Raw genomic sequence first — 18,305 nt, 5'->3', positions numbered from 1 at the left:
CTGGCTGTGCCAGGCACTGGGGTGCATGGGAGCTGCTGGAGGCTGAGCTGCAGCAGGGGACTGGCTTCCCCGAGCTTTGGGGCTCCGTCTGGGCCCTGCCTTTGCTGTCCCCAAAGCCAGGCCCCATGCAGGCAGCCCCAAGCAGGGGCACCGCACACACCTACCCGCAGCAGCAGCCTCCCCCTGGCTGCTGGGGCTGGTGGACAACAGGGACAGGAGCCCCGGGTGGCACAGGGGCCCTGCAGGCACTCCTCCCTCACCCCGTGTGAGGTGACAGGCTTCAGCTGCTCGAGAAGAGCTTTATTCAGCTCAGCTCTTCCCCTCTAATCCCCTGTGACCGTCTGTGCTGGACGGTCACTCACACGCTCCTGCACAAGGGCAAGCCACAATTTGGGGTGCCGTCCTTCACTCCCCGCATGCTAACTCGGTTTTGGTGTCTGTGCTGACCAGCCCAGAGCCCTTTGCCCTGCACGGTGAGCTTACAGCTCGCCTCCTTCCCCTGGCAGGCCCACGGAGGGAGGGCAGCAGGTCCCACTGCCCCCAGTGCACCACGTGCCCAGGGAAGGGTTTCCTGTCCCCAGCACCCCAGTTTCCTGTTTTCTTTCCGCCGGGGCTGTCCTGACTCACCGCGGGCAGGATCCCGCAGCATGGGCGCTCCTGGCGCTTGGCCCTGGCTGCCGGTGAGGGGCTGCGCTCCTCAGGGGTGCTCTCCCCAGAAGCAGCTGACAGCCTGAGCAGGTTTTTTGCTGCAACCACCCCAAAAAAACGAGACTGACACCGCTCGCACGACACTGAACTATTGACCTTTTTATTTCAATCAGCTACAGCAGCTCTACATTCCCCTAAAACACTGTCCTTCCTTCACTACCACAGACAGCGAGGGAGCCGAGTACACTGCGGTGGCAGCAAGTCTTTTTAAAGCTTAGTATTAAATATTAAATATTCTCTCATTTATGTTTACATTATTTTGTCAAGGAAAAAAAAAGACCATTAAAACTTAATTTACGTGAATCTGTGCCTGTGCCCTGGGCAGCAGCACTGGGGGCCGCAGAGCTGCCCCCAGGAAGGCAGCTCTGCTGCGAGGGGTAATGCAAAATCTCCGGCCCTGGGCCTGGTAGTGCGTGACAGCTCGCTCCGGCGGTGAGCTCGGGAAGGGGGTGCTTGGCTGTGCCGGGAGCGGGGCACCCGCACCCTCTGCTTTCAGAAATCAGCATGCCTGGAAAGGTCGGATGGCCTCGGTGCTGCCAGAACACGGCCTGGAGGAGGTGAGGCTGTAACACTGCGGCTGGGGGGCTGCCAGGGCCGGCGCTGCCTCCCCTCGGCCCCAACGAAGTGCACGGGGAAGGGGGTGAGGATTTGGTCGACAGAACTCTGCTAAAGAATGTTTCTTTTTTTTTTTCTTTAAAAAAAAAAAAAACAACAACCCAGTTTTGAGTCTTCCTTTGATTTTAGCAAAGACAGAGTTTAAAAAGCACTTAGGAAGCTTGTACTAAAACCAGGCGCTCTCAGAGGAGAGAGTCGTCTGTGCACCCCCCTTCAAGTCCGTAGCGAAACTCCTGCAGGTTCGACACCCCGTAGAAGTGGACGAAGGCTGCAGCCACCACGAGCACGTGGAAGATCTGATGCGACTGGAACTGCGGGGAAGTGAGAAAGCCTCTGAGCCAGCCCGAAGGGGACAAAGCAGTGCCAGCAAGAACTCCTCCTCCTCCACAGTGCTCAGACACCACCCCAGGACTGTCCCAGGCCGCACTTTTCCCCCTCGCTGCTCACAGGCAGCGTTTTCTGCCCTGTACTTTAGCCTTGCCCTGCCTTCAGCAGCCATCTAAGGGCTGGCTGCCAGCACGCACTGGGACACCCCCAGCCACGTTCTCGAGGATCCCCACCCTTGATCCCACTCCCCAGCTTCACAGCTGCCCCCGAAGCCCCCACTCCACTCACCCAGATGTCGAACTTGCCCGGGAAGAAGCGCTCAGGAATGCGGGCGGCGTAGAGCCCCGCGCCCGTGATGTACATCACGGCCATGAGGAAGAACCAGCCCATCTGGCCGACGGTGGTGGCCTTCACAAACCCTTCGGCGATGGTGAAGTGCATGGTGGGCACCACGCCGCTCAGCCCCAGCCCCAGAAAGACACCTGTGGCAGAGAGGAGGCAAAAGGGAGGACACTACTGATCTGTAATGCTACCTCCCAGTCAAAACCAGTGCTGGCCCCCAGTGCCCACTGGGCAGAGCTTGCCCTGAAGGGCCGGGGGGGCCCCTCTGGACAGGGCCGGCCCCCGCAGGTCGCACTGCAGCAACAGGAGCACGAGGAGCGTGGCCCTGCCAGCCCTTCCAGGAGCAATGCTGCCGGAGACATTTATTCAGTGAAGCTGCTCAGAGGCCGGGGGAAAAGTGCTAATTAGCAGTGCTGGAATTTTCAGATCTCACATCTAATTAGTTCGGCAGAGAGCAAATGGCACTGCAGCAAGACACCCGTGTGGAGAGGCTGCGGCTTGTAGTGGCAGCTGGAGGGAGCTCCCCCGGCAGCGGGGAGGTTTGGCACAGCCAGGGCTCATTTTGTGCTGGGGGAGCAACGCAGCCCTGTCCTGGAGCAGGCAGCAGTGATCTGTGCCACTGCACTGACACCAGCACTGCTGTGGGGTAACGGTGGGGCTGGCACTCACACCCTGTCCCCTGACAAGGATCTCAGGTGAGATGTGCTGAGATGTGCTGATGGGGCCACGCGGCAGTGGTGCTGCTCAGCCCCCAGCTCGGCACTGTCCCTCCCTCATCACGTAGCGGGGGCGTTTTGCTGCAGGACCCCCTGGGAGACAAGCATGGGCAGGGGCGTTCCTGCACGCTCGCTGGTGCTCAACGAGGCTGCTTTAATCTGGAGGGATCGGTTTCAGAGGCTCAGAAGTGGCTGCAGGGTGTGAGTGCAGAGGCAGCCTTGCCCTGGGGCCTCCAGGAAGGCAGGAGGTGCCAGCACGCACCTGGCAGGGGATGGGAGGGAATCTCTGCCTCTCTGGGTGAGCTGCAGCTCCACGTTGCCAAACCGCTTCCCGGAGAAGGCGGCTTCACACAGCACAGCCCCAGGCTGCCCGGCTGCCACTTACAGGGCTATTTTTACAACGCCGTCTGCCTGCTCCAAACCTCAGGCTTGCTGAGTGCCAGGAGGAGCTCAGACCAGCCAGCAGCTGGGCCCTGCTCCGTGGAGGCTCCAAATCTCCAGCACAACAAGAGGCAGAGGGAGACCTCCCTGCTGCAGAGCAGGGCAGACTCTGGGGCAATTCATTCTGCAGATGCTTAGAGCTCCTCGGGGTACCCTGGAGCCCTGCCCTAGCACAGAGCCCGCGGCACAACACAACGGCTTCTTCCCAAAGTGCCTCCCCGGAGCTCCCTCCCGGGGCTGGGGGTTTGGGATGAACACAGAGCACTCCTACCTGCTCTTGTCTGCCGGTGCTTGGGGGTGGCAAACCGGTCCCACTGAGCCACGATGATGGCGGAGATGCCCAGGACGCAGACGATGGAGAGGTAGATGAGTCTTGGCTGCGGGGAGCAGTAGAACGAGTAATAGAGCCAGGGGACGAAGCTCCCCATGATCAGCAGTGCAATTCCTGAATAATCCAACCTGCAGCCAGGGAGCAATGAGACACACACAGGTGAGCCCCAGAATCCACCCCATCATCCCGCCTCCTCTTGGCACTCAGTGCCATCCAGGCTGCCTGCGCCCAAACGGAGCCACCGCTGCCAGAGAAGCAGCCAAGGCCCCGTGGGTGAAGCTGTGCCCAGACAGGAGATGTTCAAATCTCATCAGCACAACGTGGGACAGGAGGAAGGACCTGGGACTTCTGGGGATGCGAGCAGAGCTGGCAGGAGCACAAAGGACAAACAGCAGCTTGCTGGATAGGCAGAAACGGCCCGGAGATGCTGTGCACTCAAACCACCATGACAGGATGCAGTGGGCATTAGTTCTTGTGCGTATGGATTTGACCGTTACCCTCCCCTGCAAAGTGCTTTCGATCTATCGACCCCAGAACTGTTCAGCTGCCAAAGTGCAGCCGCGCAGCAGCTGTGCGAGAGCCTTCCCGGGTACACGAGGACGCTGCTGCTCGGGGCGCTGCAGCACAGTTTGTTCTGGAGCTGCGAGCCCATGGGAGCTCTGGTGTTTGTGCAAAGGAGCTTGGCAAGTAAATGCCCAAGTAAACGCCCTTGATAGACTTGCGTGAGCAAGATCTCATTTGAAAGCCTTGCTGCTGCTCTCCCTGTGCCGCGAAGGCTGATGTGAGCTCAGCTCTAAGAGCAGCACTGATCTCAGAGGGGAGCACTGGCTACTGCCCAGCATTTCCACTCTGCCGGGAATCGTGTTTGTTTTGCTTCTTTCAATTTGGTTTCAATCCAAATTGGATGCAACGGAGAGTTTTCGAAAACATCCAGCAACCTGGAAACTGCTGGGTCCCACGGCTGCCCAGTGAGGACCCCTCACCGCACTGCTCCGAGAGGCACAAGGTCCCTCGAGAGCCACAGCCCCCAGGGTCCCTGTCCTCACAGACCACGGTTCCCGAGGAGCTGCCAGACTGAAGGTGCTCAGGCACAGGGCAGAGCCTCCAGGATCCTGCTCCTGAGCCCCATGCTGGATCCAGTGAACGCTCCCTTCCGCCAAGAACAAAACCTTTTGGAGCATGGCACTTCCCAAGAGGAAGTGCTGGGAGAAGTGAAAGCCCCCCACGAGACCACACGACCCCACTTGCACTGACTCACTTTGAAAAAGTCCGCGAGACCTTCTCGGAGTGACAGTAGACAGTGTGGAAAAGCCAGGAGAAGCTGAGGCACAGCACCGCACCAAGGAAGAACATCCCGAACACCACCTTCTCCTGGAGAGGTGCCATGAAATACATGTTGGGCCGCAGCATGGTCAGGATTCCCAGGCAGAGGAACAACACAAAACCTGCAGGAAACACACCGAATGTCAGGCAGGAGCAGGGTGACCCAGAACACCCCACACAGGATCCCCACAAGGGACACGGGGCAGGACAAGTTCCCTTCCCACACTCAGTCGGTTCCGGGGGTTCCTCCCTTACAGACCCTGCACCCTGTTCATCCGGGGCAGTCACCGGCCTGGCTGCGCTCTGCAAGGCAGAACCTGGACATGTCCTGGGTTCCTGGGGAAAGGTTTTTGGGACATTGTTTTGCCCAGGACACGTTTCTCCATCCCAGGAGCAGAACAGCTTGCTTGCAGAGCTCAGGCAGAGCCACCACGCAGCAGCAGCAACCCAGACACAACCCGAAGGCCTCAGAGCACCCTGTGCAGGCCAGGACCCTCCGCAGAGCACCTGGCCAAGCCCCTCCCACAGCCTGAGGCCACCCGATGCAGTTGTCAGCCCCTAACGAGCATGGACAAAGCCACCAAGCTCAGGCCGTGGCCTCGATGAAAGGAAGTGCCCTGTGCTCCCTTCACCCTGAGCTCCAGGAAACCTCACAGCGTGCGTGTGCAGGACCAGGCAGGGGTACGTGAGCCTAAACCAGAGATTTCTGGCACAGAGACAACACGGAGCCACGGAGCAAGTCCCAAGGCTTGATGTGGCTGGCCTGCACGCCAACCTGCCCCCCAAAGGCCACCCCAAACGGCTCCAGCCCCGTGGAAGCGCCACGCAGCCCCAGAGCTGCCGCAGTCACCCAGGAGGTGCGTCCAGATGTTGCCCGTCTCGGTGTGTATCCGGAAGATGCTCTTGAAGCAGGCTCGGAAGGACGGCATCGGGGGTCGGTGCCCGTGCAGGAGGTAATCGTTGTCCTTCAGCCAGTCGGGCAGCACGTCGTAGGGGATCACGCGCCAGCGCCCTTCCCACACCTGCAACACAGTGACCTGCGCTGGAACCACCACAGCCAACGGGTCACCTTTGTTGCCTTTACTCAGCCCGGGAGCTCGGGTCGCATGCGGAACAAACCAGCGAGCCTTCCCTGCAGCCAGGGCCGTGAAGGCCCCGTAACTCTCCCCCGGGAGGGGAAGTTGGGCCTTTGCAACACCCGGCACCCCGTGGGATCCCTTCCCTTCCGCCACCCACATCCTGCAGAGCGCTCCCCACGTCCCCAGGGAGCTGGAGACGGTTCCTACCCCTGCCTTTAACCCTTCAGTCCCCTGAGGCAGGAGCTGTTCTCTGTGGCAGGAATTCCCTTCCGTTCTGGTCAGAGAATAGGAAGCCTCGCTGGCACAGAACCGTGCCGAGTCTCAGCCATTTGCCACTGCTCACCGAAACGCGGTGACCACGAGCACAGGCACTGCTCTGCCCAGGGCTGAGTGGAGACATCTGGCAAAGCCAGCGACAGAATTTGTGATCCCAGTCCCAGCTGGAGACACTGGGAATGCTCCCGAGGTTGCTGCCAGTCCAACAGGGCTGGGGGCAGCCCCAGCTGCCCGCCAGGGTCCCCAGCAGCTCTCGTACCTTATACACAAACTCTTCCATCTTCTCCATGGCGTGGTGAGCCTGCAGGGGCAGAGTCAGCACACGAACCACCTCCTCCTCTTCCTCACGGGCTGCTGGGCACGGCGGGTCCTCAGCCTAGGAGGAGAAACGCCGGGAGGGAACCATTCCTGCCACGGGAGGAACGCGGGCACAAGGAGAGCAGCGAGTCCCTTCTGCACGCACCTGGGGCTTCGTCCCCTGCTGAGGGGACGGGCAGGACCCACCGGTCACCGCTGCTTACGCAACACCCCCCTGCCTTAACCGTCTCAGGCAGACTAATCCCCGCTTTATCCTTGTTTAAAGGCGGGATTACCACGGGGGATTTTCATCCTTACAACCAAGAGCCCCTGGGCCCAGCCGGGTCGCCAAACCCTGGAGCTGGGCGCCCACCCCAGCTGGGACACGCTGCCGGGACGCACTGCCCGTCCTGTCCCGGTCCCTTCCCTCCTCCTCCCCCTTCGCATTTTGGGGCTGCGATTCCCGGCCCAAAGCGCCACCAAACCAAAGGTCGAGGGCAGCTTCTGGGCACCCCGGGGCACAGCCCGGGCACCCTCCAGGTGACGAAGCGCCCCGCGGCTCCCCGCGCCCTGCGAGCTGCTCACGGGACGAGGCCCAAACCCCCCGGAGGGCCCGGGGCTGTCTCCGGTGAGCGCCCTGCACGGCCAGGCGGGGAAGGGCGGCTTACGCTGGGCGGGCCGGCGGCGCCCTGCTCCCCCTTCTCCTCCAGCAGCGGCCCCAGCTCGGCCAGCTCCAGGTGCGCTCTCTCCCGGCCGGTAGCGGCGGCCAGCCCCGTGCCCGGCCCGGCGGCGGCGGCTTTGCGGGACGCCATGGTGGTGGTGGCGGCGGCGGAGGCGAAGCTCCTGGGGGCCTGTGCGGGTCCCTCGGCGTCCTCGTGCCGCCGCGCTGCGGAGGGAACGGAGCGGAGTCAACGGCACCGCGCCGGGGCTGAGACCGGCGGCACCGGGGGGAGGCCGGGTGGAACCGGGGGGGGAGCGGGGGAGTGCGGGGAGGCACCGGGGGCACCGGGACGGGCTCAGGGCCCGGACGCCGCCGGCCCCGCGGCGCCGCCCCCCGCCCGCACTCACCGGCCGCGACAGCCCGCGCAGGGCGGCGGCGGCGGCGGCACCGGAAGCGACGCTGAGGGACCGGGCCGCTTCCGGCAGCGCCGCCCCGCCCCGCCGGGAGCCGCGCGGTTCCCGCGTTGTGATTGGCTGTCGCGGCTGTCCGTCTGCATCCCGCCCGGCCCCGCCGGCTGCTGCGATTGGGCGAGGCGCCCAGCCGGGAGGGGGCCGCTCTAGGCCGGCGGCGCGTCTCGACTGCCCCCTGCGGGAGGGGCGGGGGCGGTGCCAGCCCCGGGAGGCCTCGGGGGGGGGTGGCGGGAGGTAATGTCCCCCTCAGGGCCGCGCCGCCCGTGGGGTCAGGGAGGGGCTGGGGCTGGAGGGGGCTGCACCCCCCCCCCCCCCCACTGTCCCCACTGAGCCGTGTCCCCAAGCACCAGCCCCAAGCTCTCCTGGAGCCCCCCCAGGGATGGGGACTCCCCCACCTCCCCGTGCAGCCTGTCCCACTGTCAGTGCACAAATGGCTGCTCCTTCAGGCAATTCCCCCTACCCGGTGTCACGACAAGGCGACATCCTCCACACCCCTCCCCAAGCCCTCTCAGGCCTCATGGGGCTGGAAGGAATTCACAAAAAACTCATGGAATCATACATTCAGGCATTCTCTATTTTCACCCCTCCACACCTTTCCATATATTCCATCATTGCACAAGCTCTGCCCCGTTACCACACGATGCAGCCCTGAGGGGTGCCCAGGCATGGGGACAGGCCCCGTCCGTGCTCCCATCCTCGCTGTCCCTCCATCCCCGAGCACCGAGAGGCGTCGAGGGCTCCTCTGGCGGCACGGCCCCAGCACTAATTGACGCCGAGGTCGTCCCCTGCCTGTCGCGGCCGGCTCGTCTTTCCCCGCCGGCCAGGGCCAGGTTTAATTACCCCCGCTAATGGCAGCCTGGGACCGGAGACTCCCCTCGGCCCGCCGCCACGCCAGCGGCTCCTGTTCCCCATCAATTATTCACAGCTCCGCTCTGGGAAGGGGTTTCTCGGGGCTGCTCGGGGGGGATTTTCCAACTTTTCCGGCGTTCAACAGCTGCTGCTGGTCCCGGAGCTGGTTGGAGGTGCTGGGGCCACCGCTGTCCCCGTGGGGTGAGTGGTGCTGGGTTTGGAGGGGACACGGGGCGCGAACATTTTGGGGGAGCATGGGGCAGCCTGAGGGAGCCTGCTGGGGGCTGCGGGGTGTGGTTTTTGTGCTCCAGACCTCATCCACTGCAGCCCCACAGGGGCTCAAGGGCCCTCAGGCTCCTGGCACCAGCTGGGGAAGGGCAAACCCTCTCCACGTGTAGGGCTGTTGCTGTCCCAGCTCCTTGTGGCACTTGGCTGCTGCTGCCCCACGGGCAGAGCCATCCCTGACCTGAGCTGGAGGGTGTGGGGGAAACTTGCCAGGAACTGGTTTCCTCTCTCAGCACCGGTCCCTGTCTGCCCCTTCTGTGGCTGTGTGCTGGATCACCCCATGTCCCAAGGTGCAGGACAGGTTGGGGCTGGCTGGGGCCAGGGCTCAGCTCCCACCTCTGCAGGGACAAACGCTGCCGTCTGCCTGCAGAACCCCGTCCCCTCGGCGTCCCCATGGGTGTCTTGAGCTGCGTGAAGTACCTGATGTTCATCTTCAACGTGCTGGTGTTTGTGAGTCCCCCCGGGCCTGGCGGGATGGAGGGGTGCAGGGGAGCTGGCTGGTCCCACCCGTGATGTGAGGCTGTGGTTACCGACAGGCTCAGGGGAGGGGTGGCACTGGTCCGAGGGATGGGACCCCAGCAGGGTTTGGAGCATCCTCAGTCCCCGTGAGGTGCCCGGGGCTGGTCCCTGTGCCCTGTGACCGCGGTGTGTCCCACAGGCCGGGGGGACGTGCCTGGTGGGTGTCGGGGTCTGGGTGGCCGTGGACCCAGCTGGCTTCCAGGACATCGTGGCCACCAAGCCTGTGCTGAGCGCGGGCGCCTACCTGCTGCTGGCTGTGGGCATCGCCCTCTCGCTGCTGGGCTTCCTGGGCTGCTGCGGGGCCCTGCGCCGGAGCCGGCTCCTGCTGCTGGTGGTGAGTAAGGGGAGAGGTGGGAAGAGCTGGGGGGCTGAGCACTGTGGGATGCAGGGTGCCCCCAGAGGAGTCAGAAGACCCATCCTGGCCCTGTCAGCCCTCAACACACACCCCAATCCCATTCCCACTTTGGAAGACTTTGAATTTAAAGGCCAGAGGGTTTAATAAAGCACTGGGTGGGATCTTTTCTCCCTGAAGCCAGTGGCTTGTCCCACGTGGCCTTTCTGAGCCTCTTCCCTTAATGGCAAGAGCTAGAAACCCCTTTCTGAGCACAGGCGTGACAATTTCTTTGGCATCCTCAGACCCTGGCAGGCAGTGCTTGTTTTTAATGTTCTGCCTGACAGCTGTGGTGCTCGGAGATGTCGTGCCTGTCCCGAATTGCTGCATGCTTGTCTCCTGTATCCCCCCTGTCCCCTGGTCCCAGGGATGTGCGTGGGCAGGGAGAGCTGCAGGGGAGGGAGGAGCAGCAGGAGCAAGCTGCACACAGACTCAGGCTGCTCTCTGACTCCTCTGTCCTGCTGCCTTCCAGTTCTTCGTCCTCGTGAGCCTCGTCTTTGTCACACAGCTGGTCGGGGCTGTGCTCTTCCTGGTGCACTGGAAACAGGTATCATCCCTGCGCCCTGCTGCGGCAACCAGCCGCTCTCCTCCCTCCATCATGCCACTGATCATGGCCCTGGGTCCCTCAGCAACCAGCTGGGGATGGGGACGGTGCAGGGATGCCCTCCTCACCCTCACCTTCACCACCAGCATGCTGAGCAAGCCTGAGCCCAGCTGTGTCCCTCTGCTCCCGTGAGCTGGTGGCACTGGGTGGTTGATGGTGGGTGTGCGGTGACTCCATGAAGGGACTGGTCCCCCGGGTGCTCACAGGTGGCGCTGACCCCACAGATCCGCCCAGAGCTCTTCCTGTCTGAGCTGCAGAGGAACTACCGTGGGGACGAGGACGCTGAGGTCTTCTCTGTGGCCTGGAACACCCTCATGGTCATGGTGAGCAGGGAGGCTCCTTCTGGGACGTGGAGCACCCATGGGCCCTGCTCAGGGTGACCGTGACCACAGAGGGAGTTCTCATGGATCCCAGTCAGACTCCAAGCAGCGTGCTGGGCTGTTCCCCTCCCTCTATTGCATCCCCAAGCAAAGTCCCTGCATTTTGACAGCATGTTGACAGCGTTTCCTTTCCATTTCAGTTCTCCTGTTGCGGCGTTTTAGGGCCTGAAGACTTTGGGAATGGCTCCCGGTTCCAGGAACTGCATCCAGGGACGCCCTGGCCACGGGCGTGCTGTGCCCGGGATGGGCTCCTGCAGGCAGGCGAGCTGCTGGGCTGGGAACAGTGCCGGGAGAGGAGCCCTGGCTACATCCACGAGCAGGTAGGGCTGCACAGGCACCTGCCCTGCACTGCCAGGCCCTGCCACGTCCCTGCCATGTCCCCAGCAGGTCTCAGGCTCTTGCCTATGGGGAGCAGCACCCTCTGCCCCGAGCACTGAAGTGGGGACAGGACCTGAGACACTGCTGTACCGTGGTTCTGCACCGTGGTACCTCCCCAAACCCACTGCTCACCCTGCCCCACCACGGTGCTCCCGACCCATCCCAGCCTCCCCAGCTCTCAGTCTCCCTTTGAGCTCCCTGCAGTAAAGCCTGAGGGACGCCTCCAACATCTCCCCTCCTGCCCAGGGCTGCTTCCCCACCTTCGGCAGGACCTTGCAGAATTACATCTCCATCCCCGGGACCTGCAGCTTGGCCGTGCTGGGCATCGAGGTACGGAGCAGGGGCTGGAGGGGACAAGGCAGGCAGTGGGGCACCTCTCACGGGCGCTCTTTGCCCAGAGGAAAGGGGATGGGGCTTTGCGTGAAGGGACCACGGACAGGCTCTGTCTGTCCCCCAGCCTTTGGTTGTCACGATCACACCCAGAAAGGCGCGCACAGAGCAGGTCTGTCTCAGGGGTGTAAAGCCAACCTCACACCCACCGCGGCTGAGATGGGTTGAGGGACTGAGGGAGCAAGGTTTATTTTGCTCCTGCAGGCCCAGGGGAGGAGGAGCACTGCTCAGCAGCTTCCTCCGTGCAGCATGGGGCAGCCCCTTGCAGGTCACAGCTACCCTGGTGCCTGGCTGGACTGGGAGCAGGACACTGACCCCTTTACTGTCCAGGCACTCAGATTCCACCCAGTTGCTGCTGCGGCAGGCAGCTAACCTGCTCCATCTCTTTTCATTGCAGATCTTTGCCATGTTCTTTGCCTTTTGCCTTTACTACAACTTCGACTGAGCAGGACACTGGGAGCAGTGCTCCTGGCCACTGCCAGTGCAGCAGAGATGAACCGAGGGCTTTGGAAACAGCAGCAGGCAAGAATGCTCCATTTTCTTGCATATCACAGCCCAGCTCCATAGTTCAGGAGCTTTTCTGAGTCCTGTGTCCGCTCCAGGGGGCAAATAAGAATGACCTGGCTCACTTGTCCTGGAGCAGGGACAGGACACGGGTCAAATTCTTTACACCCAAACACGCAGAGCAGGAGCCTGAGCTCTGGACTTGGTCACGCTGCAATCTGCCAGTAACATAGCTGTGACGACACGGAGTCCTGCCCCCAACATCTTCTGGCCTGCTGTACCACCAACAGCTACGGCGTGGGTCAGGATATCACAGTCCTCCTTCCTCTCAATGCTCTCAGCCTCACTGCCCTGTCCCACACTCCCACATGCCTTTCTTCCACATCCTGCCCCCTCCCACACCTCTGGGTCCCCCTTTGGGTTTTTCTCCATCCTCAGCACTCAGCCGGTGCTTTTCGCTATCCAGCCCCTGGAGACACAACAGCACCTAGACTCATTCCATGTCCCAGCTTGTGTTAAATGGTGTAAGCTGCAACTGGACTGTAGCATGCTGCTCCAGAAACAGAGCTTTAAGACACAGAAGTTTAGAACTTAAATTACTGAGGTATCCTTAAGTAACCTTTATTTTACAAGGCAAATGAAGCCTTCACTAGAGAAGGATTTCAACAGTTTAACACTGCAAACTAGTTCTAGTATGTCTGTCACTCAGCTTTTGTTCCCTGTACATTTTGAGGCAAGGACACAAATAGAAACATCAGTCTTTAGTGCTGTTTGCATTCCTTTGAGAGAACGCTGGTAGTCAGAAGCAGCACTGGTACTTCCAATTGTCCTTTTCTTCAGAATACTCTGAAACCCCCAAACAAAATGTAAACCTCAGGGGAAAAAAAAAGTTTATAAATAAAATATAAAGCTTTTATTTAATAGAACTTCTGACAGAAAAGCAACTAGGAAATAGAAAAACAAAGCCTACTACTATTAATATTAAAATATTTAGTTATACCTGTGTAAAGAAAAAAGGACAGCGAAAACAAAGTTGACAGCCACACCAGGAACAAAAATCACTTAGGACTCCAGGCGAGATTTCTTCTCTTTCTTGGTGATATCGCTCCCTTTTCTTTTCAGCACGATAGATTCACTGGTGGTACTTGTTTCACTCTGATTTGTTTTCTCTTCTAAAGCCTTGGAAGCCTGTGATTACACAAGAAATAAAAGTAACAGCTGTGAATAATTAAGTTATATAAACTCTTAGCACTGTTGCATGTTTCCAGCCCCATGTGTGTGTATACACGTACACACCTTGGAACACCCTGCCCTTCAAGATCAGAACTGACTGCTCCCTGCTTTTACGCACTGACCCTCAGCTGTACTGTTCCTGTTGCTGGAAACTGTATGAAGAGGGGAGTGACAGGAGAACAGAATAACAACTGTACCCAGAAGTGCCACATACACGCATGAGCATGCATGAGCTCTCTATGGAGCCAGGTAAGGGATAAGTAACTGATTTTTTGGAGCAGGTTTAATCTGCTTAAATTAAATTTCTTTTTACGCATCTCATCTGTGAGATATGTCAGGGTGCAGACCAGAGGCAGGAAGATAGGAAATGTGATGGCAGAAAAACACTCCACCAAGGGTTTGGGAGACCAGTCAGAGCCAGAGAACATGTGCAGAAGACAGAACAGGCTTAGCTGAGCATAAGGCACAGCCATGGCAGAACATGCAGTTTGGTAGGAACAGAGCTGAGGCAGAAACAGGGCAGCAGAATCCCAGATTATTATTTTTTTAATCAGTTTTACTCATCCTTCTTACTTCTTGAGAAACAAAGCAATTATTTGTGACCAAACACATCATTAACTTTGAAGGAGTGACAGTTTTTCCTCCACACAACCTGTCCACCTTTAAGTTGTGGTTGTCCAAATGCCTGTCAGAGGACTGGGTTCTCCCAGGGTGACAAACCCCAGCTGGCAGGTCTGGGGAACAAACACTGCTTCAACTCTCAGTGGCCAAAGGCAGCAGCTCCACCTGCTGTGCTTACAGGTGCTGCACCTCAGCTATTCTCAGCTTGTTGGGTATCTGACTGGTCACAGAATGTAACATCACACAGCAAGAGAGCTGCCTTTGGTTACTCAAACTTCCTGAAAGACTAATACAAAGAAGACATTGTAAAAACGCCACCCTTCTCTAATCAAGGCTTACACCAGTCATAAGCAAGGATCCCTCCCAGCAGAGAGCAAGGGGTAGAAGTGAGACTCCACCTGCTCCCTCCACCATCCACAGACTTCAGGGCTGATATTTTCACTAACTACAGCAGATATTACAAAGTGAATCTAATAACGAAATTATAATTAAATAGTCTTCCAAGACAGAACAAAAGGGGAGGAAAGAAAGCAAGCTACCAAGGAGAGCCTTGCCAAGTAATCGTGAAAGGCAAATTGAGACAAGAAGGACTGTTCACAAAAACCAAGCTACACAACCGAAAGAGAGCACATTTCTCACCCTCTTTTGCTGGCTTGCGTATTTCTCAGTCCACTCCTTGGCATTTATCAAGAACAGCTGCTTATTGTACTTGTACTCCGAGGACTAAACGTAATGAGAAAGACAGATTTGATTTAATATTAACACTGAGAAGCTGAGACTAAACACTAGGGGTTTGTTAACTCCTCTAGGAGTCCTGGCATTATGACTCCTCAAACCAGACCCAACCTGCTACAAGCATGTGGCATAAAGCATAAACTCATTTTGCTTGAAGCATGCACCCTTCTGTTTGTATGGGCAGGCCTGAAGACAAGACCTTCTCCATCTCTTTTCCACTGCTGCCATAAACCCCATACAGCATGCCCCAGCTGCTCCAGAGAAACACAGCCATGCCCCAGGCCTGATCCCCAGCTGTACTTCTGTGTAATCCCCCAGCGTGTTAATCCTGAGCGAGCGAAGTGGAAGCACAGCCTGAACCTAATGCTCTGTTCCACCCCAGCCTGTGCCCATGGCCACAAGAGGGTCAGAAGAGCTCACGTACTATGTCTGCCATGAGAGGGTCATCGGGGTTGGGCTCCGCCATCAGCAGCTGTATGGAGGTGAGCAGCGTGGAGATGTTGAGGGAAGGCCTCCATGCGCCCTTCAAGGGAAGAGGGTGAAGGAAGCAGTTAAAGAAAGCTACACACGGGCAGCCTAGAAAAAGCTCAGGACTTAGAGCGTTCAGATCCACATGGAAAACACCCAATGCATTCCCACACACAGGCTACGGCCCCTCTGAGGAAGCCTGACAGACAACCAAAGGCTGCATCCCACACACCTCTGCTGGGACAGCGCTCGGTAGCCCACTTTCAGAGGGCTGCCTAATGCCTTTTGGCTCCAATCCTTAAAGCCTTGGAAGCTTATACAGAACAAAGAAGGTCACATTCTAGTCTCTAAACAAAGGACAGGCCGCACAAAAACCTCTACTGCTGTGCTCCTGTGTAAATAAGTCATCAGCAAACAGACATTCAATAAGGCTTTTACAAGAAAAAGATAAGGAGTTCATTATTCTCCTCAGGCTCGGCTTACCCATGTCCAAGCAGTGCTACCTTACCTTTGGTGGTAACTTAAGAACATCCAGGCAAATCCTTCCAGCAGAGTCAATGTTAGGATGATAGATAGGGGTCAGAAAGCGAATCTTTGGGGGCTCGAATGGGTATCTTTAAGAGATAAGCATTAAGAAAAAAAAAGCTATTTTTATATTTGTACTCCAGTTGCTTCATCACCCAAGAAATACCATTATTTCCTCCTCCCAGCCATTTACTAAGTGACAATCTTTCCCAACAATTTTTGGGGCAAGCAGTGCCCTACCGTTTATGCTTTCAGCTGTGTTTGATTAGCACTTCCCTGAACAGCTTCCCACAAAGAAGCAAACATGATAGGAAGCTTTCTGATCAGAATGAGCTACTTTCCAGAAAGCTTTGAGACAAACATAGAAATCCTGTTAAAGTGCTTTTAGGTTGTTTATCATGCATCTCAGGATGTCCTGTATGAAATAAGCGATTCAGCCAGCAGAAATAACGATTAATTAAGGGTTTGTTTAAAGATTATCAACAACATTCTTCATGGGGAGGCTGAAGGAAAGACCTCGCTACAAGAAGGACATGGAGGTGCTCAAAAGAGTCCAGAGAAGGGCAACGAAGCTGGTGAGGGGTCTGGAAAACAAGCCCTGTGAGGAGCGGCTGAGGGAGCTGGGTTTGTTCAGCCTGGAGAAGAGGAGGCTCAGGGGCGACCTTATTGCTCTTTATAAGTACATTAAAGGAGGCTGTAGCGAGGTGGGGGTTGGTCTATTCTCCCACGTGCCCAGTGACAGGACAAATGGGAACAGGCTAAAGTTGCGCTAGGGGTGTTTTAGGTTGGATCTTAGGAAGAACTTCTTTACTGAGAGGGTTGTTAGGCATTGGAATAGGCCGCCCAGGGAAGTGGTGGAGTCACCATCCCTGGAGGTCTTCAAAAGACGTTTAGATGTTGAATAGGGATACGGTTTAGTGGAGGACTTGTTAGTGTTAGGCCAGAGGTTGGACTCAATGATCTTGAGGTCTCTTCCAACCTAGACAATGCTGTAATTCTGTGATTCTATCAAACATATCAATTAAACCATATCTGAAATGCCTCACCACCTAGATGCCATTGCTCACTTACCTTTCAGGAACAACTATCTCCAGGTTGAATATTCCTTTCTCATATGGTGTGTCTGCAGCTCCTAAAATTTCTTTAGGAAAATGAATAACAAAACATAAGCATTACATTAAAAATCACTTAAATTTATCCAACGAACTCCACAGATCACCCACAATTATATAACTATAGCACTGCTCAAACCCATAAATTAAAATCCATGAATTAAAAGCTGCCACAATACCCGAGACCTGTTCCACCCCACAGCAATCCAAACAGTCGCCAGATCCAACAAGTAATAGATATAAGCTAAGGGAACATCAGAAGAAGAACCTAAGCTTTTTTCCTGGAATTCCACAGGTACGTACATGCCACTCAGTGAGTCCAGGCCTAGCAGCAAATTCTCACGCATCCCTCCCTTAAAAAGCAGCCCCAGCAGCGGGGTACCTACGTGCTCGGAGGTCGTCCAGGCGGCTCCCACTTTGCCAGCAGGTGATGCCAGGAGGGGGCTCTGTGCTCAAGAGGGAAAGCTCCCTCTTCAGTCGCGATGCTCGCTGCATTGTGCTGAGATCCCGAATGCGAATTTTATTGCTGCCAAAGCTGGAACTTCGGGAGGAGAATCACGGAATCGTTAGGGTGGGAAGAGACCTCCAGGAGCACCTGCTCCAGCCACCCCCCCCACTAAACCACGTCCCCAGGCACCAGCCCCAACCTCTCCTGGAGCCCCCCCAGGGACGGGGACTCCCCCACCTCCCTGGGCAACCCGTCCCAACGCCTGCCCGCTCTGTCTGAGCAGAAATGGCTCCTCATTGCCCACCTCAACCTCCCCTGGCACAGCTCCAGGCCGTTCCCTCTGCTCCTGTCCCTGGTTATCTGCGAGCAGAGGCCGACCCCCAGCTCCCCACACCTCTCAGGGGGCTGCAGAGAGCCATGAGCTCTGCCCTGAGCCTCCCCTTCCCCACCCCAACCCCCCCCAGGATCCTCACGGCCCCCCCTCAGCCCCCTCCCGTGACGCCGTTAGGGTGGGGGGGGCCTCACCGTGGCCCTCACCCCACCTTGGCGGGAAGCAGCGCGCGGCGCGGGGGGGGGGTGAGGTGGGGGGCGGGACATCCCCCGTCGCTTAGCAACGCGGGGAGACGCTGCCCGTTGGCCCCGCCCCTCGGCCCAAACCGCGGGCGCTGACTGGGCACCGCCTGGCCACGCCCCCTCCCACGGCGCCCGTTCGAATTCGAAGGGGAGGAGCGCTGCGATTGGAGGAGCCCCGAGGGCGGGAGCGCAAGCCACGCCCCTAGAGGGCGGGGAAACGCGCGAAGTGGGCGTATCTCGCAGACGCCCCGCCCACTGGCTCTGTACTGAGGGGGCCGGGGTCCTACTGCCCCCTTCCCCTTGTCCGCCCCATTCCCCGTGCGGTGCCCCCGCTCCGTGCCCCGGCAGCAACCGGAGCGGGGCGGCCCCGGCCCCAGCCCCAGCCCCGGCCGTGCCCCCAGTCCCCGTGTCCCGTCCCCCCCCCCCGCTGCCGGGCGTTGCATAACCGGCCCCGTGGCCTGGGCACTGGTGCCGGCGGCTGGGGACAGGCGGCTGGGGACCCGCTGCGCGACCCCCCGTAAAGGGGGGCATCGGGTCGGGCCGGCCCCGCACCGTCTGGGGCCCTGGGGAGGGAGGGGAGCGTGGGGCTGGGGGTCAGGGCTGTAGGGTCGGGGGCTGTGAGGCTGGGAGTAGGGGGTGGGGGGTCAGGGGCTGCGGGGTTGGGGGCTGTAGGGTCCGAGGGCTGTGGGGGTGGTGGTTGTAGG

General features: G+C 58.6%; 3 protein-coding genes across 3 annotated transcripts; 1 reads left to right on the top strand and 2 right to left on the bottom strand.

Annotated features, from left to right (window-relative positions):
• Positions 1-792: 792 nt before the first annotated feature.
• ADIPOR1 (adiponectin receptor 1) lies at positions 793-7,581 on the bottom strand. The gene is made up of 8 exons (XM_084302042.1): positions 7,524-7,581; positions 7,124-7,341; positions 6,418-6,534; positions 5,654-5,825; positions 4,739-4,925; positions 3,421-3,608; positions 1,939-2,132; positions 793-1,634 (listed from the first exon to the last, which is right to left on the bottom strand). The coding sequence occupies exons 2-8, from the start codon at positions 7,265-7,267 to the stop codon at positions 1,506-1,508; spliced, it is 1,131 nt and encodes a 376-aa protein (XP_084158168.1). The 5' UTR covers positions 7,268-7,341; positions 7,524-7,581; the 3' UTR covers positions 793-1,505.
• A 1,532-nt stretch (positions 7,582-9,113) lies between these two features.
• Positions 9,114-11,827, top strand: LOC311219013 (tetraspanin-18-like; the record flags this gene model as incomplete). The annotated part of the gene is made up of 7 exons (XM_084301963.1): positions 9,114-9,170; positions 9,379-9,573; positions 10,103-10,177; positions 10,441-10,557; positions 10,755-10,934; positions 11,239-11,322; positions 11,780-11,827. The coding sequence occupies 7 exons, from the start codon at positions 9,114-9,116 to the stop codon at positions 11,825-11,827; spliced, it is 756 nt and encodes a 251-aa protein (XP_084158089.1).
• A 1,121-nt stretch (positions 11,828-12,948) lies between these two features.
• On the bottom strand, positions 12,949-17,075 carry UBE2T (ubiquitin conjugating enzyme E2 T; the record flags this gene model as incomplete). Its single annotated transcript, XM_084301904.1, has 6 exons — positions 12,949-13,074; positions 14,380-14,463; positions 14,900-14,998; positions 15,452-15,557; positions 16,540-16,609; positions 16,967-17,075. The coding sequence occupies 6 exons, from the start codon at positions 17,073-17,075 to the stop codon at positions 12,949-12,951; spliced, it is 594 nt and encodes a 197-aa protein (XP_084158030.1).
• Positions 17,076-18,305: the final 1,230 nt, after the last annotated feature.

The sequence above is a fragment of the Netta rufina genome (genome assembly GCF_964035555.1).
Source record: "Netta rufina genome assembly, chromosome: 26".
NCBI classification, from domain to species: Eukaryota; Metazoa; Chordata; class Aves; order Anseriformes; family Anatidae; genus Netta; species Netta rufina.
The sequence above is the reverse complement of the archived record's forward strand: the minus strand, read 5'-3'. Positions and strand labels throughout refer to the sequence as shown.

What these genes read in the sequence shown, in the direction of transcription:
- ADIPOR1 (XM_084302042.1), bottom strand. Translation starts at nt 7,267, where the DNA reads ATGGCGTCCCGCAAAGCCGCCGCCGCCGGGCCGGGCACGGGGCTGGCC. An exon ending in TGGAAGAGTTTGTGTATAAG is followed by an intron (nt 5,826 to 6,417) that starts GTACGAGAGCTG and finishes ACTGTGTTGCAG; the next exon opens with GTGTGGGAAGGGCGCTGGCG. An exon ending in GTCTCGCGGACTTTTTCAAA is followed by an intron (nt 3,609 to 4,738) that starts GTGAGTCAGTGC and finishes CCCTGGCTGCAG; the next exon opens with GTTGGATTATTCAGGAATTG.